This window comes from Sphaerodactylus townsendi, linkage group LG13, assembly GCF_021028975.2.
Source record: "Sphaerodactylus townsendi isolate TG3544 linkage group LG13, MPM_Stown_v2.3, whole genome shotgun sequence".
In the NCBI taxonomy this organism is placed as follows: Eukaryota; Metazoa; Chordata; class Lepidosauria; order Squamata; family Sphaerodactylidae; genus Sphaerodactylus; species Sphaerodactylus townsendi.
Window position 1 is genome coordinate 31,172,680 of NC_059437.1, and position 26,678 is coordinate 31,199,357.

General features: G+C 43.7%; 1 protein-coding gene across 5 annotated transcripts in view; it reads right to left on the minus strand.

The window, feature by feature from the left end:
* Nucleotides 1–2,367: 2,367 nt before the first annotated feature.
* Nucleotides 2,368–26,678, minus strand: part of PLS3 (plastin 3) — a 60,772-nt gene continuing 36,461 nt past the window's right edge. For 3 of the 5 annotated variants that reach the window (XM_048514375.1, XM_048514377.1, XM_048514376.1), the window contains 15 exons: nt 23,954–24,117; nt 21,601–21,730; nt 20,938–21,070; nt 19,007–19,088; nt 18,101–18,266; nt 17,458–17,600; nt 16,321–16,347; nt 16,083–16,178; nt 8,863–9,058; nt 8,689–8,767; nt 8,409–8,523; nt 7,193–7,326; nt 6,428–6,551; nt 5,293–5,417; nt 2,368–4,202 (listed from right to left, as the gene is read on the minus strand). In XM_048514375.1, the coding sequence (XP_048370332.1) occupies nt 4,070–4,202; nt 5,293–5,417; nt 6,428–6,551; nt 7,193–7,326; nt 8,409–8,523; nt 8,689–8,767; nt 8,863–9,058; nt 16,083–16,178; nt 16,321–16,347; nt 17,458–17,600; nt 18,101–18,266; nt 19,007–19,088; nt 20,938–21,070; nt 21,601–21,730; nt 23,954–24,117 (1,847 nt within the window). In that variant the 3' untranslated portion in view covers nt 2,368–4,069. The remainder of the gene's footprint in view (nt 4,203–5,292; nt 5,418–6,427; nt 6,552–7,192; nt 7,327–8,408; nt 8,524–8,688; nt 8,768–8,862; nt 9,059–16,082; nt 16,179–16,320; nt 16,348–17,457; nt 17,601–18,100; nt 18,267–19,006; nt 19,089–20,937; nt 21,071–21,600; nt 21,731–23,953; nt 24,118–26,678) is intronic. The other 2 variants (XM_048514378.1, XM_048514379.1) reach the window with 1 other exon arrangement.

A 26,678-nucleotide genomic window follows, 5' to 3' on the forward strand; every position in this document is an offset into this window, starting at 1 on the left:
CGTTCTACTACGGCACTGCTGGGTCGGCAGTGCACTACTACAGTTTGCAAGTTGATTTTGCCATTCCGCACAGTAAAATCCAGCTGCAAAGTGCATTGAAAGTGGACTGAAAGTTCATTATTCTGCATGTGCGGAAGGGGCCATGGAGTTGGAAAAGGGCCATAGAGGCCATCTAGTCCAATTCCCCGCTCAGTGCAGGATCAGGCTAGAGCATCCCTGACAAGTGCTTATCTAGCCTTTGCTTGAAGACTGCCAGAGAAGACATCGCCACCTCTCTAGGCAGCTGATTCCACTGTTGAACTGCTCTCACTGTAAGGAAAAAAACACCCTATTATACAGTCAGTACATTTCCATTTGTAATTTAAACCATTAGTAGCAACGGTTCATCTTTCTGAACTGGTATTTTCATGTTGTTTCCTCGCTCTGGACTGCAACGCCCATTCAAGGTCCACCAATATCACCAGATCCTACCTCCTAAGCCCCAGTGGATGCCTGTTTCTGCATGCAGTTCTTTTGCCTGGTGGATGAGAATGTCTTAGAAAAATGAGGCTCAATTACAATCCAGGTTAATTTTTTAAAATGCCACCTGCCCCATTGCCGATTTCCTCCAAGTAGAGAGACAAATTTCATCAGGGAATGTGACCTTCCATTCCACAGGCTGAGCTGCCAAGATGTCTTGAAGCCTGCACATTCCCTCCTGACAGCTGTCAAGACAAACCCAGTGCATTGCAATTACAGATAAAGAGAAGCTGCTAGACCAGAAAGGTATCCTTTTGGCGGCCTTAAATGCTGAGGAGCAGCTCCCCCTGGTGCCCCAAACAGCTAATTGTGGCAGGATCCACCTTGGCCCAAATCAGTCTCATGCACTGTATTCACCTGCAGCCTTCAGCCCCACTCAGAAAGCAAGCCAACCAACATGTCAGGAAGGGGTCATGTAGGAAGGGGAATTCCCACAGGTGCAGCTTTCCTTGCTTCTGCGTGACAAGATGAGCCTCCCATAATCCCTCTTCCCTTGCGCAGCAAGCAAGACAGCCTCATCCTCCTTTGCCTTGGGTGACGGTGGGCTAGTGTAGGAACACAGTGGAATAGTGGGGTTCGAACCAGTGACGTAGCTATAGATTTTTTAATGGGGTGGGTTTGGGGGCGTGGCCATGCCCCCACTCACCCCTGGGGGCGTGCCCACGCCTCCCCAAGCTCTGTCCCCGGCCTCAGTGTTTCAAGACCAGGGAAAGCAGCCTCCTCTGCACCCCCCCCCCCAGCTGGGAGCCCAGCCAGCAGCCCCTTCTTCCCTCCCCTCTGGGGAGAAGAGACTGCAGTCTCCAGTCTCAGAGAGCTGCTTTTATAAGCACTGAGGCCAAGGGCAGGGCTTGGGAGGCGTGGCCATGTCCCCAGGGGTTGGTGGGGGTATGGCCATGCCTACCTAGCCCCACCCCCTGGCAGTGGGGAGCTTTGGACATGTAATGGGGGGGTTGAACCCGTGAGCCCCCACCTTTCCTACGTCCTTGGTTCAAACAGTTCCTTTTCCAAATCTTTCCTGTATCTTCTCTGCCCAATGAAGTACCCAGAGTTTACCCCCCCACCACCTTTCCCCCATCATTTCTGGGTGAAGTTTTTCTTCTAGACATCCTCCAAGATCTTCCTTCACCAGGCCCCAGAGAAAAGTTCTGACTCTTTACAAGCTGATGTAAGTTCTACGTGGTCACCATTTTAAAACTCCAGGTGTGCTAAACAGCAGAAGTGCTTTGTTAGGGCCATGAACAATTTAGGGCAAGGCTAATCTGTAGATTCAATAGAAAAGACAATAATGGTAAGGAAAGCTGATTGCAGCAAAAAAAAAGGAGGAAGACCCAACATGAGAGGGATTGACTCAATAAAGGAACCCCCAGTCTTCAGTTTGAAAGAGTTAATGATAGGATGTTTCAGAAATCATTAAGTCACAGGGCCGTTATAAATTGGAAGTCACTTGATGATATATAAACACACAAGTGTAGCATTTGAAAGAGACCCTCCACTGGGTGGCCCACCAGAATCAGATCCTTCAGTGAAATGACCTCTAACCTTCTGTTGACCTGTTATATACCATACTGTGGTGATGATCCTTCTAGGGATATTGCAGGAATGTTTGGCATCAGATTTCTTCTCCTTAGACAGTATTTTGAGAACCATTTTCACACCTCATGTGGCCACGTCTCAAAGAAAACCTATCCTTTCAGATAACCTTTTACAGCAGGCCTGAACGCCCCCCTCCCCTGAAAGCCAAGAGGAAGCAGCTTTGTCTAAAATTACCCATTAGGCTAAACTACAGTTTAAACCTGACTTGAGCTACAGCAGCCTGATGCAAAGAGATGGGCTGACAGAAATCAAAACTGGCCTTATTAAAATGATTTTATTTCGTCTGTTCTTTTGCTGTCATATTACATTGCTTGGAAGATCCAGGGAGAGCAACAGGACCTGAAGAATAGCTAACAGCTTGCCAAAGCTGAAGTACACTTGCTCCTATGGATAAAATGTGTTTTTTTTTCTTTGGTGACAACATTTCCTTTTTATTTGTTAAAAAAATACTTTCTTAAGTCTCGGCACATTCCGCTCTTCAAGATACAGGTCCCTAACATTTGTGGTCCCATCCATCCAAGGCCTGGTCCCATCAATCAATCACTTCTCATACGCTTTCACATACTTCTAATAACACTTTAAATAATTAAAAAAACCAGAGTTAACAAGGAGTTTTGTTGGGCAGATCATGGAAAAAAATGAAATAAAAATGATCTCGGCAAACAATAGACCAAAGCTACGGTACAAAAAAAATTGCATTCGTTCAGTTCTGTGGATTTAATTAAGCCGTTGGCAATGCAGTGGCCTTGGAAAGTGATACTTCTCACACAAAGAACTTTTTTTATAAAAAGGACATAGCAAAAATAAACTGGCTATGCTTATGTCTGTAAAGTAATCAAAGATATTGCTGGGTTGTACAGAAGAAAAGAGCAGCACCATGATTGAAGAATACTGCAGGAAGACTAGTCTTTGGAAGTATTTCCCCTGCCCTCCTCTCTCAGTCAGACACACACGTATACGCAAACACACGATCTACACCCTTGGACATCTGTGCCATGGCCAGAACTGTGCGTATGTCGAGGCATTGCAGGAGTGCAGAAAAGCCAAAAAACATGGTTACCGGGCACACAACTCCCACTTCCTGAGAATCAAAGCTTTAATTATTTAAGTTTCTCCTCCTCATAGCTGCAAGGATAGTTTGGAAGTGAGCGAGTGATGACCGCTTGAAATCTCAGAAGCCTGAAAGGAGGCTCAGTAAGATTTCCAGTTATTGTGACGGTGTGGGGTAGGGGGCAGGTGAACTTCAGGGTCTTGCATAGGTCCCTGTGACTAAATTAAGCAAACTAGTTAAAACTGCAGAATAAGTTATGCCGAATAGAAGGTATGCAATGGCCTGATTTGGATCATGCATGTAGGTCACAGAGTTCTAAGGTTTTGCAGCACAGAACATGGTTTACGCACAGTCCCAGCTAAGACCGTTATACAAATCGAGGGGCAGCAGATTCAATTAAAATTCAAACCCATCCACGTGCTTGGACCATGAGATTTTTTTTCTAAAGCTTTGTTTTAATTTGTAAGAATAGAAGAGCGAGATGTGTCATTCTAAACAGTGGTGCCAGCCACCTCCAGCAACCCGCCAGAGAACTGAGCATCTGGGGGTGGGGACAGGAAGCTTTGGGCACTATTCTGACAAACTGCTCCAGGAAGCTGTTCTGATCTGGATGCAGTTCCCTGGGCACATGAGAAGACAAGCCCAACGAAGTGTCAATGCAACTCGGAACGCCACAGAAGGAGAGGTTCTGTGAGACAGCACTCTCCCCCTCCTCAGAAATCCCCATTGCATTCCTGCCTTGCAAAGCATAACGCAGAGTCCTTTTCTTAAAGACAAACAAAACAAAATAAACAACCACTTGGACAGTTCTTTAGGGCTGACAGCATTTCAGCCTGAAAACAGCTGATCTTGCAAGACACGAGCCGAGGAGTGGGAGGCTTGGGTGCTTTGGTGTAGAACTTGGTTTTAAACTCTCTTCATTCCTCGGCCCATCAAACAGGCAAACACCGTCATCACCATCTTGGGCTTCACTTCTACAAGGTCTTCAGGCAGAGCATATACTCGGGCGCCAATTCTTCTAGCCATTGACACAGCATACCTGAGGAGGAGAGACATTATATTGTCTGTATATTTATACCTTGCTTTTCTCCTCAACGGGGACCCCAAGATCCTATGTGTTTACCCATTTTATCCCCACTACAACCACCCTGCAAGGTAGCTTAGGATAAAACGGCATGACTGGCCAAGGTCACCCGGTAAGTTTCATTTGCAAACTGGGGATTCAAACCTGAGTCTCTGATTGTAGTCTGACACTGACTCTCTTGGTAGTTGTAAATGAGAGCCAGTGTGTGTAGTGGTTAGTGTTTCAGACAAGGTCTGGGAAGACCAAAGTTCAAATCCTTATCATGAAATTCTCTGGGTGATCTTGGACCAGTTGCTCTCATTTGGCCCAATTTACCCTGCAGGGCTGTGGCTGGGAATGAATTGGGAGGAGAGTGGGGAAACCATTTACACTGCCATGTGCTCCTGGGACAAAGGGAGGGATACATACATACATACATACATACATACATACATACATACATACATACATACATACATACATACATACATAATAAATCTCGCAACCTGGCATGCTAAACAAAAGGGGGGGGGGGGTTATAGCTACTTACGCATGGAGGATCCGGCACCACTAAAGTCTCCTCTATTACCTGCTATGGGTCTGGACTCTCAAAGGAGCAACAGGGAAAAACAGTGTGGTGTAGTAGTCACAATGTCCAACAATGATGAGGGAAATTTGGGTTCAAATCCCCACTCTCCCTGAAGCTGAATGATTGACCTCCAGCCAGTCAATGTCTCTTAACCTAACCTAGCTCACAGGGTTGTTGTGAGAATAATGTGGAGGAGGGGCCTCCCATGTACCCCAATCTAGGGCTGATTCCGCATGGGCCAAAAACAGCAGTGTAAAAACGGTGTGAAAATGGTGTAAAAGGGTTTATACTGTTTTCACACCATTTTCATACCGCTGTTTTTGGCCCATGCAGAATCAGCCTAAATGTCTTGAATGAAGAGTGGAATAAAAATGACTAAATAAATAAATGTGAGACCAGAATTCTAAGCAAGACCCTAAACAGGCAGAACTCTTAGAAACAAGAAGGTCACCATCAATACAAGCTGGAGAGACTTACTTGGCGTTACTGTGTTTGTCTTCCTCCGACAGATCTCCCGTCTTTACAAGGTCATAATTTATACAACCAGGTTGAATAGCATCAATTAAATCCACGACTGCCAAGCTGCTGCTGATTGACTTGTCCTGGTAAAAAGCGAAGGGAGGTACTTCAACATATGGCAAGTAGAAAATGACCATAGAACACTTACAGTGAAGGGTCCTCCTGCTCACAGGAGAAGAGGGGGAATTATATGCATACAAAACAGAGCTGTAATCCAGCAACTGGATGAGAAAAGGCACACTGTGGCAATGAGCACAGCTGTTGCACCTGGAAAAACGAATGTCCACTGAGGCCTTCTTCTCCCTGAGGGGCTGAACTGTATGTAGAGTCTGTCATTTCAGACAACAGATGGAGGTGCACATGATTAAAGCCTCTGCTATAATATGAATCTTTCTTCGTAGGAAACTACCATGTTATAGAACCAGCCTAGCCTTCTCCTTGAAAAACAGATTTTCTACGTGCAGATGATTTGGGGAAGGGGAACAGCAAAACATAAAGCAGTCCAAAATCCTACCTCTACTCAAAAAAGATGCAGTACAAGAATGGCTTTAATTAGAACAGTGAGAGCTAGAACTCACCAGCTAATAGTACATGGTGATTCTAGAAGGAGCAAGAAAACTATTCATCACAGAAAGATCAATGTAAGAGCCTGTGGTATGACTTGCCTGGTGTTTTTGCTATATGTACACATGTGTGTAAAAAGAGTAAGGGCGTAACACGCGGCCTCAGATGGCTGGGAGTGATCCCTTCACCCAAGTTCTTCCCAGTCAGTGTGTTTGTATCTTATTTCTATAGTGGAAAATGCCATCAAGTCACAGCCAATCTATGGCAATCCTGCAAAGGGTTTTCAAAGCAATAGATTTTCAGAGGTGGTTTGACATGGTCTGATCCAAATGTAGCAACTCCTGGATTTTCTTGGTGCTCTCCCGCCCAAATACTAACCATGGCCAACTCAGCTTAGCTTCCTCAGCTTGGAGGAGATCAGGCTGGCCTAAAACTATTTCAAAGGACAATTAAATCCAACCTTCTCGAATCCTTATTTTTTAAAAAGCGCGTGAGGATGACTTAAACATTCACATACACAGACCCCTACCTTAAAGCTCTGAATGGAACTCGACTTCTCCGCTTCTCTCAAGGTCCTGTTCACCCAGCAAACTATGATGTCATCATTGGCCTTCTGGCCATCCCCAAGATTTTCAAGAACATTCAGGGTATACCTGGGGCACAGATGCAAGACTTTGCTTACTAATTACACAAAGACAGGGAAAAGCTTTTGAAGAAAAGTGTCTTATAGTTTAGAGCTCAGTGCCCAGGAGATACACTGGTCAAAAAAAGAAAGAAAGCAAAAATTTCAAAATCCTAAAAGCTGCAACCTGAGACCCTTTAATTGGAGATGTCAAGGACTGAACCTTAGGCCTTCTGCATGCAAAGCATAGACAAAACTCTCTCCCTCATGGTTGGGTGTGAATGGGGGTAGGAAATGGGCATATTGGTTTTCTTCTTGAGGCAGGACCAAGTTCTCTTCTTGTTGGTATCTTGTGGTTGAAAGGCCACTATTATTATAACGGGAAATTAACGCTTAAATAGCCCATCCACACCAAAGCAAGGTGGTAATAACACTGGTAATACCTATTTCTGGGATTCTGGGAATATTCCTCATGACTACTGGAGATTTTAGACATACTGAGATCTGTAGATAGGTACTCCTGCATCAGGTTTATGAAATAGGCAGCATAACAAATGCAAACGACTCTTTCCACCCATGCCCGTTTTTGGAAGAAGTGTAAAACTCCCCCACACTACCCAAGACCTGGGACCTGCATATGATAACCCATCTTACACCATGTTTTGATAATACCTTCTCATCACTTGCCACACCAAAGCCAGTGTGAGGGTCTGGTTCCCATCATTGAGATCCTGCCCGCCAATGCCAACCAGGGAAAACTTCGCTGGGTGCTTCCCCAAGTCTACAGCATAATTGCAATTTTCTAGCTGTATGCATAGAAAAAGGTGATAGTAGAAAGAGAAACAAATTAGATTCTGTGCCATGATATTACACAAAGGGGAAACAGTCAAAGACAACAAACAGCAGGAGTTCAAGTCCCATATAATTACTGAAGGCCCAGATTGTAGAGCAGGTTTGAAATATGGTGATCCATTCAATTCAGGAAATAATCATGCTCTGAAATTAGCTATCCTGCTTTGGAGCCACATCTGCCAGACCCTGAAACAAAGTGAGGTCCTCCAAACTTAAAACTCATAGGGAATGTAAATGTGCTCCCCAATAGGATCCTGGCAAAATTTGGCTCTAGGAATGCACAGCTCAGACCTATGGGCCATAAATGATCCTGACTGGAATCAAATGACTTCCCTTGTGATGGCACTGGTCTCCATGATCTCTGTGTGACCAGTGGGAAGATCAGAACATCACTGCTCAGCTGAGAAATGGCCTTCTGATTCTCCCGTGGGAAAAATCCATTGCATCTCAATGGGTTGTGTAAAAGAGAATTACATTGTGTTTGTAAGTACCTGGGAAGAAGTTTCCCCATTGAATCACAGGGCCCTGCAAACTCCTCATGGTGTTGTGATTCCTCCACATTCTGGAAATTCCTCATAAGGTCTCAGCGGACCAAATGAATTAACAAAATTAAAAAAAATGTTTGCACATCCCTAGCTGTAACCCTGGAATTTGTCAGAAGCTTATCTGGAGTTTCTCAATGAGGAAATGGTAAACAAGCTCCACTAAAACCGAGTTTGTCAACATCAGTGAATCCAGAGTTTCTCAATGAGAAGATAGTGAACTGAAATGCATCTTGCCCAACATGGCCAGCCTCCCAATACAATGTGGAAGTGGTGAGTGTGTTGTCATGGGTGTGTTCTAGAATGCACAGAGTTGATGCCAGGAAGCAGCAAGGACCAAGAGGCCTGCCCAGGGGTTGCTCTGAAACTAGCCCCAGACCGCTTCATAATGAATGGGGACTCCTCAGTGGAAAAGCCAATAAGCAAATGCCTTTTTGGAAGGCAGAATCGTGAAATGAAAACCCCCATTGCATTACAGCAACCCAACCATTTACCTTTTTCATGTTTGCCCCAAGTTTTGGATAGGGGGGCTTGTTGACTTTATTCCAGTCTACGGGAACTTTGATCCTTTCGTAGAGCTGTAAGATCACCAATGCATCCTGCAGGTCTCTAAAATGGAGAGAAGACGTTAGCTGGGCCTGCTTCTGCCTAAGTTTGTTGTTTTTAAGCTCCCTTTTCCAGTTTTCATTGGAACCTTTTCAGCTCTCTTGTTTGTAGCTTTTAAGCTCTCTTTTCAGACTTCACTGGCCATCTGAGCAATTCAACGAGACTTACGCGTAGAGGTGGTTGACGTGTGGGTTGACGCCAAGGGAATTCATCCAGTTGCGGAATGTTCTCTCTTCTCGGGTCTCACCTAGGGAAAGAATGTGAGATGGAGCTACTTCTATTCATGCATGCACAGTCCTTTTGAAGAGAAAGAGAATCTGGGAGGAAAGCAGGTGTGCTCACCTTCCAGCAGGGTCCAGTCAATGTCCTGGTTCTCAGGCTTGGTGAGGGCTGGGTATTTGTTAAACAAGTTTGCCACAAAGGCCAAGTTCAGCTTAGGGTTGCCACTGACAACGTCCGCTGGAGTAACAAACTGCCGGCAGCCCAGCCTATCTGCCTGCTGCAACATGCACTCCGCCCTCTTCAAGTCATCTTTTTCCTAAACAGGCAGGAATAGCACAGTCAGCCAAACTGCAGGGATATTTATTAGCCTTCTGTTTAGAGCTGATCTTCATTTCTATGTGTCGTCAACAAAGTAACCTCTTCCCAAGGGAGACAATGCAAAGCTAGATCCTGAGGCTTGGGCTTGTATAAACCATTTTTACAAGGAAAACCCACAACAAAGTGATGTTTCCCCACACTCTTTCCCTGTTATAAATGTGTTCTTATCAAGAGAGATGGTTTTCTTAAAATCAAAGTGTTTTTATGCTGGCTTTCCATCCTTAACAGACCTTCAAGGTTGCTTATACAAAGGATTAAAAAGCCATATACAATAAAATCTCATAAAGTGAAGATGCACTCATGCGAGAATTTTCCATCATTGTGTCCCGTTCTCATATATAGGGGTGAATTTAATAAGAAAGAGCAAACATAAAAGAATTACACGGTGACATTTTCCCAGAAGATATGATGGCACAGAACTATTCTCAGAGGGCATCCCTATTTGTTTTCAAGATCAACCATTTCAGGAAAGTACTACGGTGCATTTATTTTTAAAAAGTATAAAATGATGCATGTGTGGAGAAAGCAAAGAGAATTTTCCTTCTCTCTTTTCCCTATAATATTGGTTCTTGGGTGCATCCAATAAAGTTGATGGGCAGATTTAAGGTAGACAAAAGCAAGCATTTCTTGATGCAATAGAGAACTCGCTATCACATGATGTAGTAAAGGCCAATAAGTTTGATTGATTGATTGATTGATTGATTGATTGATTGATTGATTGATTGATACATTAAGACAAGCATACATACATACATACATACATACATACATACATACATACATAATAAATCTCAGCAACCTGGCATGCTAAACAAAGGGGGGGGGGGGCTATAGCCATCTCACGCATGGAGGATCCGGCACCACTAAAGTCTCCCCTATTACCCAAGCGCGGGTCTGACTCTCAAAGGAGCAACAGGGAAAAACAGTGTGGTGTAGTAGCTCACAATGCCCAACAATGATGAGGGAAATTTGGGTTCAAATCCCACTCTCCCTTGAAGTTGAATGATTGACCTCCAGCCAGTCAATGTCTCTTTAACCTAACCTGGCCTTACAGGGTTGTTGTGAGAATAGTATGTGGAGGAGGGCCTCCTTAGCCACTGTACCCTCATTTGTTGATTCCCAAGATGGGCCAAAAACAGCAGTGTGTAAACGGTGTGAAAATATGGGTGTAAAAGGGTTTATACTGTTTTCAATAATTCATTTTCATACCGCTGTTTTGGCCCATCTGCAGAATCAGCCTAAATGTCTTGAAATGAAAGAGTTGGAATAAAAAATGACTAAATAAAATAAATGTGAGACCAGAATTCTAAGCAAGACCTCTAAACAGGCACGAACTCTTAGAACAAGAAGGTCACCATCAATACAAGCTGAGAGACTTACTTCATGCGTACTTCTCAGGCTTGTCTTCCTCCGACAGATCTCCCGTCTTTACAAGGTCATAATTTATACAACCAGGTTGAATAGCATCAATTAAATCCACGACTGCCAAGCTGCTGCTGATTGACTTGTCCTGGTAAAAAGCGAAGGGAGGTACTTCAACATATGGCAAGTAGAAAATGACCATAGAACACTTACAGTGAAGGGTCCTCCTGCTCACAGGAGAAGAGGGGGAATTATATGCATACAAAACAGAGCTGCAATCCAGCAACTGGATGAGAAAAGGGACACTGGGGCAATGAGCAAAGCTGTTGCACCTGGAAAAACGAATGTCCACTGAGGCCTTCTTCTCCCTGAGGGGCTGAACTGTATGTAGAGTCTGTCATTTCAGACAACAGATGGAGGTGCACATGATTAAAGCCTCTGCTATAATATGAATCTTTCTTCGTAGGAAACTACCATGTTATAGAACCAGCCTAGCCTTCTCCTTGAAAAACAGATTTTCTACGTGCAGATGATTTGGGGAAGGGGAACAGCAAACATGCTGTACAAAATCCTCCCACTTCCCACCTGCAAGGATGCAGGCCAAGAATGGGTTTACTAGAACAGTGAGAGCTAGTCCTGAATTGTTAATAGTACATGGGGATTCTAGAAGGAGCAAGAAAACTATTCATCACAGAAACATCAATGCAAGAGCCTGTGGCATGACTTGCCTGGTGTTTTTGCTATATGTACACATGTGTGTAAAAAGAGCAGGACAACACGCGGCCTCAGATGGCTGGGAGTGATCCCTTCCACCAAGTTCTGCAGTCAGTGTGTTTGCAGGCCTATTTCTGTGGTGGAAAATGCCATCAAGTCACAGCCAACTTATGGCAATCCCAAAGGGTTTTCAAAGCAATAGATTTTCAGAGGTGGTTTGACATGGTCTGATCCAATGTAGCAACCCTGGATTTTCTTGGTGCTCTCCCGTCCAAATACTAACCATGGCCAACCCAGCTTAGCTTCTCAGCTTTGAGGAGATCAGGCTAGCCTGGAACTATTTCTAAAGACACAGAAATCCAACCTTCTCGAATCCTTATTTTTTAAAAAGCGCGTGAGGATGACTTAAACATTCACATACACAGACCCCTACCTTAAAGCTCTGAATGGAACTCGACTTCTCCGCTTCTCTCAAGGTCCTGTTCACCCAGCAAACTATGATGTCATCATTGGCCTTCTGGCCATCCCCAAGATTTTCAAGAACATTCAGGGTATACCTGGGGCACAGATGCAAGACTTTGCTTACTAATTACACAAAGACAGGGAAAAGCTTTTGAAGAAAAGTGTCTTATAGTTTAGAGCTCAGTGCCCAGGAGATACACTGGTCAAAAAAAGAAAGAAAGCAAAAATTTCAAAATCCTAAAAGCTGCAACCTGAGACCTTTTAATTGGAGATGTCAAGGACTGAACCTTAGGCCTTCTGCATGCAAAGCATAGACAAAACTCTCTCCCTCATGGTTGGGTGTGAATGGGGGTAGGAAATGGGCATATTGGTTTTCTTCTTGAGGCAGGACCAAGTTCTCTTCTTGTTGGTATCTTGTGGTTGGTGCTACTACTATTATAACGGAAGCACGGCGAAATAGCCCATCCACACCAAAGCAAGGTGGTAATAACACTGGTAATACCTATTTCTGGGATTCTGGGAATATTCCTCATGACTACTGGAGATTTTAGACATACTGAGATCTGTAGATAGGTACTCCTGCATCAGGTTTATGAAATAGGCAGCATAACAAATGCAAACGACTCTTTCCACCCATGCCCGTTTTTGGAAGAAGTGTAAAACTCCCCCACACTACCCAAGACCTGGGACCTGCATATGATAACCCATCTTACACCATGTTTTGATAATACCTTCTCATCACTTGCCACACCAAAGCCAGTGTGAGGGTCTGGTTCCCATCATTGAGATCCTGCCCGCCAATGCCAACCAGGGAAAACTTCGCTGGGTGCTTCCCCAAGTCTACAGCATAATTCGTAATTTTCTAGCTGTATGCATAGAAAAAGGTGATAGTAGAAAGAGAAACAAATTAGATTCTGTGCCATGATATTACACAAAGGGGAAACAGTCAAAGACAAATGTCAGCAGGAGTTCAAGTCCCATATAATTACTGAAGGCCCAGATTGTAGAGCAGGTTTGAAATATGGTGATCCATTCAATTCAGGAAATAATCATGCTCTGAAATTAGCTATCCTGCTTTGGAGCCACATCTGCCAGACCCTGAAACAAAGTGAGGTCCTCCAAACTTAAAACTCATAGGGAATGTAAATGTGCTCCCCAATGGGATCCTGGCAAAATTTGGCCTCTAGGAATGCACAGCTCAGACCTATGGGCCATAAATGATCCTGACTGGAATCAAATGACTTTGTGATGGCACTGGTCTCCATGATCTCTGTGTGACCAGTGGGAAGATCAGAACATCACTGCTCAGCTTTGAGAAATGGCCTTCTGATTCTTCACAAGGGAAAATCCATTGCATCTCAATGGGTTGTGTAAAAGAGAATTACATTGTGTTTGTAAGTACCTGGGAAGAAGTTTCCCCATTGAATCACAGGCTCCTGCAAACTCCTCATGGTGTTGTGATTCCTCCACATTCTGGAAATTCCTCATAAGGTCTCAGCCGGACCAAATGAATTAACAAAATTAAAAAAAAAAATGTTTGCACATCCCTAGCTGTAACCCTGGAATTTGTCAGAAGCTTATCTGGAGTTTCTCAATGAGGAAATGGTAAACAAGCTCCACTAAAACCCGAGTTTGTCAACATCAGTGAATCCAGAGTTTCTCAATGAGAAGATAGTGAACTGAAATGCATCTTGCCCAACATGGCCAGCCTCCCAATACAATGTGGAAGTGGTGAGTGTGTTGTCATGGGTGTGTTCTAGAATGCACAGAGTTGATGCCAGGAAGCAGCAAGGACCAAGAGGCCTGCCCAGGGGTTGCTCTGAAACTAGCCCCAGACCGCCTCATAATGAATGGGGACTCCTCAGTGGAAAAGCCAATAAGCAAATGCCTTTTGGAAGGCAGAATCATTGAAATGAAAACCCCCATTGCATTACAGCAACCCAACCATTTACCTTTTTTCATGTTTGCCCCAAGTTTTGGATAGCTTGTTGACTTTATTCCAGTCTACGGAACTTTGATCCTTTCAGCAGAGCTGTAAGATCACCAATGCATCCTGCAGGTCTCTAAAATGGAGAGAAGACGTTAGCTGGGCCTGCTTCTGCCTAAGTTTGTTGTTTTAAGCTCCCTTTTCCAGTTTTCATTGGAACCTTTTCAGCTCTCTCTTGTTTGTAGCTTTTAAGCTCTCTTTCAGACTTCACTGGCCATCTGAGCAATTCAACCAGACTTTACGCCAGAGGTGGTTGGCGATGTGGAGTTGACGCTAAGGGAATTCATCCAGTTGCGAATGTTCTCTCTTCTCGGTCTCACCTAGGGAAAGAATGTGAGATGGAGCTACTTCTATTCATGGCATGCACAGTCCTTTTGAAGAGAAAGAGAATCTGGGAGGGAAAGCAGGTGTGCTCACCCTTCCAGCAGGTCCAGTCAATGTCCTGGTTCTCCAGGCTTGGTGAGGGCTGGGTATTTGTTAAACAAGTTTGCCACAAAGGCCAAGTTCAGCTTAGGGTTGCCACTGACAACGTCCGCTGAGTAACAAACTGCCGCAGCTCCAGCCTATCTGCCTGCTGCAACATGCACTCGCCCTCTTCAAGTCATCTCTTTTTCCTAAACAGGCAGGAATAGCACAGTCAGCCAAACTGCAGGGATATTTATTAGCCTTCTGTTTAGAGCTGATCTTCATTTCTATGTCAAGCCAACAAAGTAACCTCTTCCCAAGGGAGACAATGCAAAGCTAGATCCTGAGGCTTGGGCCGGTATAAACCATTTTTACAAGAAAACCCACAACAAAGTGATGTTTCCCACACTCTTTCCCTGTTATAAATGTAATCTTATCAAGAGAGATGGTTTTCTTTAAAATCAAAAGTGCAGCTTTATGCTGGCTTCTTCTCCATCCTTAACAGACCTTCAAGGTTGCTTTTATACAAAGGATTAAAAAGCCATATACAATAAAATCTCATAAAGTGAAGATGCACTCATGCGAGAATTTTCCATCATTGTGTCCCGTTCTCATATATAGGGGTGAATTTAATAAGAAAGAGCAAACATAAAAGAATTACACGGTGACATTTTCCCAGAAGATATGATGGCACAGAACTATTCTCAGAGGGCATCCCTATTTGTTTTCAAGATCAACCATTTCAGGAAAGTACTACGGTGCATTTATTTTTAAAAAGTATAAAATGATGCATGTGTGGAGAAAGCAAAGAGAATTTTCCTTCTCTCTTTTCCCTATAATATTGGTTCTTGGGTGCATCCAATAAAGTTGATGGGCAGATTTAAGGTAGACAAAAGCAAGCATTTCTTGATGCAATAGAGAACTCGCTATCACATGATGTAGTAAAGGCCAATAAGTTTGATTGATTGATTGATTGATTGATTGATTGATTGATTGATTGATTGATTGATTGATTGATTGATTGATTGATTGATTGATTGATTGATTGAATCGTAATTTTATCTCGCTCTTTCCCAAAGGGCTCAAGGCAGGTTACAATAAGTTAAAAACAGTAAAACATTAAATAAAACACTTAGACATTAAAACTATTAAAAGCACCGACAACATACTAATGCAGTTAATAAATAGATTAATTATAAAAATGTTCATAGAATGAAACAGATGGCGACTAGAAGACTTTAAAAAGAAGGTGACAGACTAATGGAGAAGAGGGCCATCAATAGCTACTGGCCATGATGGCTAAATTAAACTTCCATGTTCAAACACAGGATACTTCCTGAATATTAGTTGCTTGTGGGCAACCAAGGAGGCAGGGTAAAACTATGACTTTCTGGGACATCTGGAGGGCCACTGTGGGAAACAGGATGTAAGACCTTTGGACTGATATTGCCAAGCTCCTGCAGTTTCCTATTTCAAGATTCCCCACACTACAGCCTGCCTCAATGACTAATCAGGGGCAACATGCATGAGACATTCATACTAGGGATACAAAGTCTACTAATAGTACAGTAAAGAATTTTTTGCAAAAAGCATGAATCTCTAATTGGCAATGCATTTTCAATATAGTCCAAAAGTTAAAGGTAGTTTGCCTGTGCAGGCACCAGGCTGCTACCCTCAATGGGGTGACATCATATCACAACATATGCTAGACAGACTATATTTACAGGGTAGTTTGCCATTGCCTTACCCAGTTAGCTACACCTTACCCCCAGCAAGCTGGGTACTCATTTTACCAACCTCAGAAGGATAGAAGTCTCAGTCAACCTTGAGTTAACTACCTGAACCAACTTCTGTCAGGATTGAACTCAGGTCATGAACAGAGCTTTGGCAGCGATACGTAGCTTACCACTCTGTGCCACAGGGCTCCTCCAATATTGCCTTTGACTGTATTAAATATCACATATTTATTCAAACCCAAAAAGCTGCAAAGCTTGCTAGAGTCACAGCAGACCACCAATGTTCCAGTACTTACATTAAAGCCAGACATGTTAATATCAATCTGAGGCTCTCCTTCTTTCTGCCCTTTGGGTGCAATTTGGTTGAGGAGATGGAAATATGCCCTGGAGTCCTGGAGCCGATTTAAAATAAAGGAGGAGGATGAGTTAGCAAGCAGCTTGCTTATTGCAACACTGAACAAGTATAATGCTTTCTTTGACTACATTAGCTAAATTGCTGATTTTAAACTATACAAGTAGGAATCACTTCTGTACCTTAACAGAGTTATTGAAGTCAGTAAGCTTGCAAAAGCGAAGCACAAAAGAAGAGGGAAAAGCAAGGTAAGAGAGTGAAAGGAAGTGCGTCAGATATCCAGGAAGCATAAGAGAGAAGAGAATGAAAGAGATTAGTGGATCCACTGTGACAGTGGAAAAGAAGAAACAGCTCAATGTCAGTAGACTGACACAATTTTTGGATACAACTTTTATACAGGCTGTCCCCTTCTATGTGAAGGAAACTGGAACAAACCAGACACATGGTTAGCAAGGTGCATTAAGGAGGTCCAGAACCAAAACACACTTGTCTGCTGGGGTGTAAAGGCTGCCCGAATTGCAACTGCATAAAGACAAAACCATGAGATACCAGACTGGGAGAAGCACCATATCTGCACCCAAAAAAGACATACTGGTATTTCCCAAACTGGTGGAAACAGATGGGGGCACTGCACCCAGGGCAGTCAAGGAGATACAAACAGTTAGGTTGCAGGGTAAACAGAGAGGCACATAGCCTGGGGAGGGGCAGGGAGAGGGAGATAGAGAGAGCACCAAGTGGAATGAGTGTCTAGGGCAAGCTATCCACTCATCTGCACCCTTTCCCATCAAAAGATCTAAGTATGGTCAGTAATGCTTCAGCAGAAGAGAGACAGTCCCATTCTCCTGCAGCAGAAAATAGTCCCCTGGCGTTTGGGGCAGGGGGAGGGTTGGAGGTGGGAGGAAGTGGCGGCACATAAATTCACAATTCTACTTATATCTTTCGGTGGGACAGAGTGTAGTACTTTTTCATTCAGCTCTTCTGTCTAGGAGCTCAGAACAGCATACAAAGCTCTTTTTTTATTTTCACATTTCTGTGCAGCAGAATTGGTCACTCAGCATGCTTCATGGCAAAGTGGAGATCTGAACTCAGATCTTAATCAGATTCTTTAACCACTACTCCTTCCATGCTTGCTGTTCCTCTTATGCCAGCTGGTTAGATATCAAAATCTCACAGTTTGCCCTTCTCTGTCAAGAGTCCAGCTCCACCACCTCGACTCAGTGTCAGAGCCTTCTCTCCAATCTATTAAATTTACTGGCACTCCACAAGAATACTCTGTCCAAATGAAGCCACATCACCCCTTATCCCAGATCTGCCGGTACCTTGATATCTGAGCTGAAGTTATTGATCTTGTGCCACCCGGCATTTTCTAAGTGAAAGTTCGCCCACCTCAGGAGCAGTTCTTCCGGAGACAATTTCATAAGGTCCTCTAAGGTTTCCCCGTCTCGAAGCAAAGCAGCCAGAGCTGAAAAGAACCACACAAGTGTGGAGGGGGAAAGATCAGTGGAGATGCCATACATGCTTTTCAGTCTTCCCCAATGACAACTGATGGGACAGCTCTTTTACATTTAAAAGGGGAGCAGTCAAAATTAAACAGTATCACACTATTCCTAGCCCTAGGGTACTTCCTTGGAATGAGCCATCTTAAAACTGCAAACTAAAATATTCTGACACTTGAAATGCCCATCTAGGCACAACAGGTACATCACATTCCGTGCACGGCATGTAGATCATTGAAGTTCCACTACAGAGGTTAGAAACACACATTTATTCAGATGTTGTGGCTAGAAGCAAAGTCCCTTTGCCTTCCTCTTCCCCCTCCTACACGTGCCACATTCCCAGGACTGGCACTTCTCCAAAACACAAAGGAAAAAACCTCACATGTGCCCAACACAGCAAACCTTACAGTTGACACAAGTGCGGTTAGTCTCCTATCCAGGTGTGAAAAGTTCAGGTTTTGTTTACCTTCATTTCGACTGAGTTCTATGTCTGCAAACAAGCCGATCTTGATAATCTGCCACAGGAGTCCCAGGACCAGGTGTGGCTTCCCTTCCCTCAAATCCTCTGCTCCAATGTTGACCACGTGGCACCCAATGGCAGAGGCGGAGTTCAGAGCCAAATTCAAATTCTCCTGCAGATAGAAAAACCAGGTGAGAGAACTCTTGTGTGGGAAGCTGATGGCTCTCTCCAGAGCCAAAATATTTTCAGTTGATCAGCTCTGCTGCAGCCTTACGAAGGCCCGAAGTTCCTCAGTTCTTTTTTCCTTTGAATCAGGTGGAATAAAAAACTTGACTAGGCAGACCATGGCATTAAAAATTTCCTGGCAATTTTGCTGCAAGGGTTGGACGTGCACAGCTGGCAAACTGCAAAGAACATAATTTCAAGTCTCTGATAAAAAGAGCATTTACTCGCAAAAGTTTATGCCCGGGAAAATCTTGTTCATCTCTAAGGTGCCACTTGGCTTGAATCTAGCTCTGTAAAACCATGTTAGTCTTACAGTTAAAAGCCTATGTTTGTTTTAGGAACGTGATCCAGCTTGGGGCTTTGAACTTCCGAGCAGAAAGAGAAAACTCTAACAGCTCTGGGGAAGTCAGTAAGGTGACCTCCCAAGAATGCTTTCCCACTCCGATAAGCTCCATGCAGTCTTGGTCATGTGCACAACCCATTTTCTAACTGCAATTAATATTTACTGAACAGTGTCCCTTTGCAACGAGACTCCTTTTCAGGAGGAAACAAAGGCACTGTACAAAGGACCTTTTAATAATTAAAGGAAAACAAAACTCCTCTCTTGAGGCAATTCCCTTGGATCAATGAACAAATCCAGTGTTATTTCAGCCTGCTGGAAGAGCCAATCGGAACAAGTTCCCCCACCTGAATTATGAATGGTGTCAGCTTTTTCTTGTTGATTGCTCTTTCATCAATTGTGTCGGGAACAGAAAGGTTGATCATTTTACTAGGAGGAAGAAAGAGAAAGAGAGAAGAAGAAGAATATTCAAGTGCTCAGTACATGTGTTCAGTATTGTGCAAAAGGCAAATGTATTTTCAACTAAACTATGCACAATCCAATTTCAAGAGACACTTGTGATGGCCAAATAATTCCTTGTAATCAAACCAGATAATTTATAAAAAGAAACACAGTAAAAGTCTACAAAATAACCACAGTGCTTTTAAATAATGAGCATCCATGTTTCTCTTAGGAGACCAAATTTAGGAACAGTTTATATTCTTCAGTCACAGGAAGTTCTAGATCAGCCACAGCGTGCATACTTTAGAGGGGAGGGACAGTGTTTCACTCAGAATACCTGATACAATTCTGTGAATGTGTTCATCCCAACCCTCCTACTGATGCTGATGTGAGAAGCCAGTGAGGTGAAGCAGATGTAAACAGGTCTAAAAAGACCTGAATTCAAACTCCTAAGCAGGGCTCAAGAAGATAAAATGCTGGGAGTTCCATGGCCCGACTTGGATAAAGACCATTTTTCCCAACCTAAAATGGCCTTGAGAAGTTGCTATTTGTACTGCTGAGTAAACGGACAAGTACTGGAAGTTTTACACAAAAATGCAAAAAAACAGCTCCTTGAAGCCATTTCAAGTTGTCAAGGTTCAAGCCCCTTTCTTTTGTACCACATTCCCAATATGAATTGGGGCCCTGCATGTCTTGTTTCTTACAGCAAAACCAACAAAATTGTTCCCTGAAGAACTGCTCCTGAGATGGGTGACCTCTGATGAATTCCCAGCTCCTTGTCCTCTTAGACATGGAAGTTCAGATGACTGAATCATGCTAAGGATTTTATATTTCATTTGGAGCCTTAATTTAGTACACAGAGATTATAGCAGCAATACAACTGGTTAGTGAACTTGTTCGGGAATTGTTTTAAATTTGAGATTTCCTCTTCTTTCTCTTGCCCTTCTGCTCCCTAACTGCTGGTTATCCTTTCAGCTTTTAATTTTGGTCTGACAATTATTTCCTATGTTCAGATATAATTCCAGGGGAAGTTTTGGAAATAAAGTGAAAATCTTCTCAGTCAGGTTTGTAAATTGATGAAAATAAAATAGCATATTTCTGTGATTTGTCAGGGCACGAGGACACCATCTTGCCGGAAGTTAGGCAGGTCAGAGACGTAGCTGGGCCAGAGTGCGCCCGGTGTTTCCCCCACCCCTCTGCGGCGTCCTGTCTCCCACCCACCCACCCACCCACGGTATCTTAGTTCAGCCTGGGGGTTTGCAAGGTCTCTGGGAAGTGTAGTTCCCACCAGGCCGTTTTCAACCTGAAGGGAACAGGCCGCTTCTCCAACCTGCACTGTTTCAATAAGGTAATGTGGGGGTGGGGGCAATGGTAGCTCCGCCTCTGAGGCAGGTCAGGATCAGGGCACTGGAAGGACAGGATACTGCCTAGGAGCCTCCTCCAGCTGGCATGGATGTTAACTTCAGTTCCATGGAAGAAAGACAGGGCATAAATGTAACCAGAATGCTTGCCCTCTGTGACGTAGGCAATTAAAATGTACTGGATAAACACAAATATTTGGAACTAAATCAGAACTTCATCACATAAACTGTAGTGAGTGTATCTTGTTTTTGTTGTGGCTGAGTCATGACTCTACCACATATGGGTGGAGGGACCTCAGAAAATTAATATGGAAATATCACTTGATATTTGGCATGAACTCAGTTTTCACTGAGCCATCCTAAATTAGAAGGGTGTAACTCTGCTTAGGACTATACTGTGAGTACAGCAACAGCCATTTCCTCCTCCCTGCATGGTTCCAGTTACATCAGTGAAACAACCAAAGCTCCCAACTTACCACAAAACAATCCCGTCCCCAACAGCTTTGAAGAGATCGTCTGTATTTGGGTTCATTGGGATGACATGCCTGCAATCTGGGTCATTTTCTAAGGCTTTGTTTATCCAGTTCACAAAGGCGTATTTTTCTTCCTCTAAAAAAAGGAAGAGAGTAAGTTCAGTGTGGTACCAGAAAATGTTGCACCAAGTTTCCTGTGGCCCAACTGTTTCAGACAAAAACAATGGAAGTAGGAGGACGTAGGAGGTTCTTTAGGGTTGTGCAACCAGAAATTCCAGCCACTTTGGAAGTGACACGGTTTTGACAGCTGTGACTGTATCTGCATGACAAAAGCTGCCCCATATAACTGGGAGAATATGGTTTCTAAAGAAGGGATTGTCTGGTCTAAAGCTGGGCTGCCAAAGTGGACTTCATGCCGTCACCACAGCTTCTTGACTCCAATGGGCTTCCCTGGCACCAGTTCTTTGGTGGTTTTAATTCACGGGTTTATTTTGGTTTAGCCCAGGGGTCTGCAACCTGCAGCTCTCCAGATGTTCATGGACTACAAATCCCATCACCCCCTGCCAGCACGGGGCTGATGGGATTTGTAGTCCATGAACGCTTGGAGAGCCACAGGTTGCAGACCCCTGGTTTAGCCCAAAAACTATTTGAATATTATATAAATACCTGAGTAAGAGTGCTGGGTGCCTTCACTAGACAACTCAGATGTTCCACCAATTGCACAAATGCCTTCTTTCCGGTTGATGGCTTTTCTGAATGTTTTAGCGATGTCACTGCTCTTCACCTCTTGAAAGATCTATTTGTTAAATAAAAATGTTATAAAAATAAATATTTTTGATTACAAAACATATCACATTTACAGGCTAGTACTGAATGAGCTGATAAATGTATGATTGGAAGGTATCACATCAGATGGCAACCTGGGTACTAGATGGCTGAAAACTTCTCTACACAAAAAAGGAGAATAGCAGAAAACAAATACTCAAGGGAGAAAGCTAGTCTAGAATTCTCTTACTGGTGTGCTAGTTTTCTATGTAAGTGGTTTGTTTGGTTTTTTTAATAGAATTATGATTCTTGGACCTCAGTGGTATTATTCAGATACATATTGGACAAATTCACTAGATACAACTCAGTAAGAATTCTAGATAATGATTTCCATGTGGGGATAGAGTTGTTTGGTGTGTATACACATGTGTTCAAGAGTAATAGATTTTTAGCAGAATACCTGCTTATGGGACAATGCTTCAAGATCATAAGAACGTAAGCAGAACCCTGCTGGATCAGACCAGTGGTCAAGGTATAGAGGCTAAAATCAGATGTTGCCTCCTAGCTCTGACATTCAGAGGTTTCCTACCTCTAAACAGGGATCTTCCTTTAGTCATCATGTTCAGTAACTACTGATGGACTCATCCTCTGTCTAATCCCATTGTAAAACCATCCATGCGGACACTGAACACCACAATTACTCATTGTGTAAAGAAGTACTTCCTTTTGTCCATGCTAACTGCCCACTGTGATGGATTTCTTGGAAGCCAGATACTACACACACACACACCCCCACCCTGGATTTCTCCAACATCACATACATTTCCCACTACACCAGGGTTCTTGATGGGATTTTTAAAAGGGTTCAGGCAGATAATAATGTAGCATAATGACAGGAATGTGATGGTTTGCTTTCAAAGCGAACAAGAACAAAATTTATTCAAAGAGCTAAATACTGAGGTAAATATTAACACTTAACAAGAACCTGCAGGGAGTTTGGTTTCAAACAACACATGCCTAAAGAAAAACACTCAGGCAAGTTTTTAATATATAAATACAGCATTCCCCAGTACCTCAGTTCCCCAAACAGGTGAATGTAAACAAAAGTCTGAGCGCTTCATAGATCAATTCACTCTTGTTGAATTAACCTTTCCCTCTCATTCTAACTCCCACCCTCCAATTCTCAACCCTTAACTCCCTAAAACTCCCCCTGTCATATCTTAATCTTTCCCAGTACAAGCTCCTATTGGCTTGTTCAGAGTGCTGCTCTGATTGGCTGCTGTGATATTGGTGTACATTTCTATGCTCTATGTGTCACACCCAACAATTTCATTGGGCACCACCAGGTTCTAGTATGAGAACTTTTCTCCCAGCACAGAGCTTCCACAGCTGTATTTTTAGAAACGGGAAAGAGAAACTCATCCTGTAACACCAGGGAAAAACTACACACACAGCTCAGTGTCATATGCAGTTTGGCCCTCAGGGAACGAGTTTTGAAAGACAACCTATGAAGAGGCTTTTGTACTAAATCTTCCCGAAATCCAAATCATAACAAAGGAGGACCCAAAACATTAAGGTCAGGAAGCCAAAGAGTTAGCTCAAGCTAGCCAGGACCTTCAGTTTCCTACATATTAAATCATGGTTTGCACCCAGGGAAATACATTTGACCTGCTTTGACTCTGGACAACTTGATAATTCTTGGTGTGATTTTGGATTCTGAAGTGCAGACTCCCCTTTCCACTCCCAATATTACATCAGTCACTGTTGGGTAGAGTTGCCATACTGAGCCGGGCTACCAGTGGAAGGCTTGGCAGACCAGGGACATGGGGGTGGGGAGGTTAGTGTCACTGACACTGATGGGTTGTACCAAGAAGTGACAACTGTTAGCACTAGGAATTGCTGGAAACCTTGTGGTAAAACCATTGACTTCCCATTGTCATTTCTGGAGTATACCCAGTAGTACTGGCATAGAAGCCAGCAATGTTTTTATTTTTCTTCCAATAGCAGCAATTACAGGAGGCCACCTGCCATAGCAAGAGACTTAGCAACATTAGCTGGGTGGAGTAATGGTACCACTTAAGAAACTGAATGGCAAAGCTTTAATTCAAGTTATGGACTTGCATGGAATTATTTCTGCTCAGCTGTAGAACGTTATTTTTCCCCTGCGGTTTAGAGATGGGAGAGCTGGCCTTCTTGCAATGCAGAGAACTGCAGGCAACAAGGAGTAGGAGCAGGGAACCTTAAGCATGCTTACATAAACAAATTCTTCAAAGCTGATCCTTCCGTCTTTGTTTTTGTCACCATCAATCATGAGTTTCTGAATGATCTCTCTCACTTTGTAGCCAGGAAGAGGCAGGTTGGCTTCTTTGAAGAGTTCGTGCAGTTCATAGTCACAGATAAACCCATTGCTGTTGAGGTCTGGCACATAGCAGGAAAAGACAGGCAGAAAAGCAAGTTGTAATCTGGGTGAAATATTGCTTGCTAGCAATCCAGCAAGTCTAGGACTTTGTTCTAGTAAATCTTCCCTCTACCCCCTGATCCATACATACATTTTAGGGAGGAAGCTTAGCTACCTCATAACCAATTCCTCTTGCACAGCACACTTTGGGTCACGTGCCCAGACTAACTTGGCTCCTGGCCTAATATGTTCCAAGGGCGAGTGGCTCTACAGGGCCTCAAGCAGAGAAAAGCCTTTTCCAACACCTGCTCCCTGAGATGGTTTAACTTTGGGTACCAAGGACTGAACTGGGAATTTTCTGCAAGCAAAGTAGGTTCGTGTCCATGGATACCTAAGTCACCAATATGTTTTTCTGCACTGGCTCCCTCTGTACAGTTCAACTTTGTGGTTTGGCTGACATTTCCTTTTTTGCTAGTGTTGTTGCTAACTTTTAAGTAAAAGTATGGGATGTCTGCAGGGCTAAGTTTGTACACTAGAGGGCAGTTCCAGGGTACACAAACAAACTTGCTGGAGAGCTTTTTGCATCTAGCTGGTTTTCCAGAGCCATTGAGGCAAACTCTCAAAGAAGTCTTCCTTTCTTTATGGATCAAACTCAATTTGCACACCAGACATCTCCAGTCCTCTGTCCCCGTTTCTTGGACCTTGTGCCTCTCTGGCAACTTCACATGCATCCAATAACATGGAAAAGGAAAAGACAATTTCTGCACAGTGTGGCTGGATGCAGAAGTGCACCAAAGAGGTGAATATTATTGTATGTCCACTACTGCAGATCAGGCAGGTGATCTAATTGCTTTCAGGTATTTTTCCAAATTACAACATTTAAATTCTTGCCTGCCACCTTGCCTGCTTTTCTGAGTTTAGCATGAGTTAGTACAGAGCAAGACAAGTATTGAGCAGGGGGGCTCCCATTCAAATCTCAGTTCAGCTGCAGCATTATGCAAAATACTTTCTTCCACCTTAGCACTCACACACACACATTTGGATTATGAGCCCCAGGTAGAGTTGATAATGCCCCATACCTTGTAACAGGCTTACAAGAATCACTGTCACCCCATCCTGACACTTAAGGTTTGCTAATGAGACCATGACGGTGTTTCTATCTTGTGTGGAAGCTAAGCTGGCCTCTGCAAATAGCAGCACCTTTTCCTGGACCGCCCAATGCTTTGAGAGGCTCCAGGGAAATGTGTCTGGCTTCCACTCTACCTGGACACTTTTTTCTTCCACTTTGCCTTATTATGTTCTGCTGTTGCTCCATGTTTGGTTTTCATTTTTTTTAAAGGTATACTGTACATTTTTACAACACCAAAGTAAACAGCACCCTGACCTGGATAGCCCAGGCTAACCCATTTTCATTAGATCTCAGAAGCTTAGCAAAATTAGCCCTGGTTAGTGTTTGGGTAGGAAATCACTTTGGAAGTAAGTCCAAGGCCACTACACAGAGACAGGCAATGGCAAAATCCCTCTGAATCTCTTGACTTGAAAACCCTGTAAGGGGTCGCAATAAATCAGTTGTGACTGGACAGCAAAAGGGAAGGAAGGAAGGAAGGAAGGAAGGAAGAGGAAGGAAGGAAGGAAGGAAGGAAGGAAGGAAGGAAGGAAGGAAGAGGCAGGAACGAACAAAGGAACGAAGTAAGGAAGAGCGAGGAAGGAAGGAAGGAAGGAAGGAAGGAAGGAAGGAAGGAAGGAAGGAAGGAAGGAAGGAAGGAAGGAAGGAAGATAGGAAGGAAGATAGGAGGGAGGGAGGGAGGGAGGAGGGAGGGAGGGAGGGAGGGAGGGAGGGAGGGAGGGAGGGAGGAGGAGGAGGAAGGAAGGAAGGAAGGAAGGAAGGAAGGAAGGAAGGAAGGAAGGGAAGGAAGGGAAGGAAGGAAGGAAGGAAGGAAGGAAGGAAGGAAGGAAGGAAGGGAGGGAGGGAGGGAGGAGGGAGGGAGGGAGGGAGGGAGGGAGGAAGGAAGGAAGGAAGGAAGGAAGGAAGGAAGGAAGGAAGGAAGGAAGGAAGGAAGGAAGGAAGGAAGGAAGGAAGGAAGGAAGGAAGGAAGGAAGGAAGGAAGGAAGGAAGGAAGGAAGGAAGGAAATACAACTAACTGCCTGCAGTGAGTTAGGAATTAGTTGCCTCTGGGCAATGTAGGGGGAAGGCGTGAGAGGGAGCGAGAAGGCTGGCTGCAGGCAGTGGGAAGATGTCTGGGGCAAAGCTGTGTTCACTGGCAAATCTGCCAGCTCTGGCGGTGAAGCAAAATTAAAATCGTGCTACAAGTGGTCTTGCTTGCCATAGAGAGAATGAAAAGTGAAAGCAGGGCTTCAATAAACACGTTCATTCAAAAACTCTTGCTGCAATAGACATTTTCCCCCACCATGCAAATACATTGTGCATAAGGGGCCAATAAGTACTATTTTATTAGCCTTAATATTAGTGAAGGACTCAAAGATTTCGGGTCATATCTGAAGTTGCCTTATACTGTCATGTCTTTGGTCCATATAACTCAGGGCTATTTATTGTGACCGGCAGCTGTTTCTAATATCTTTG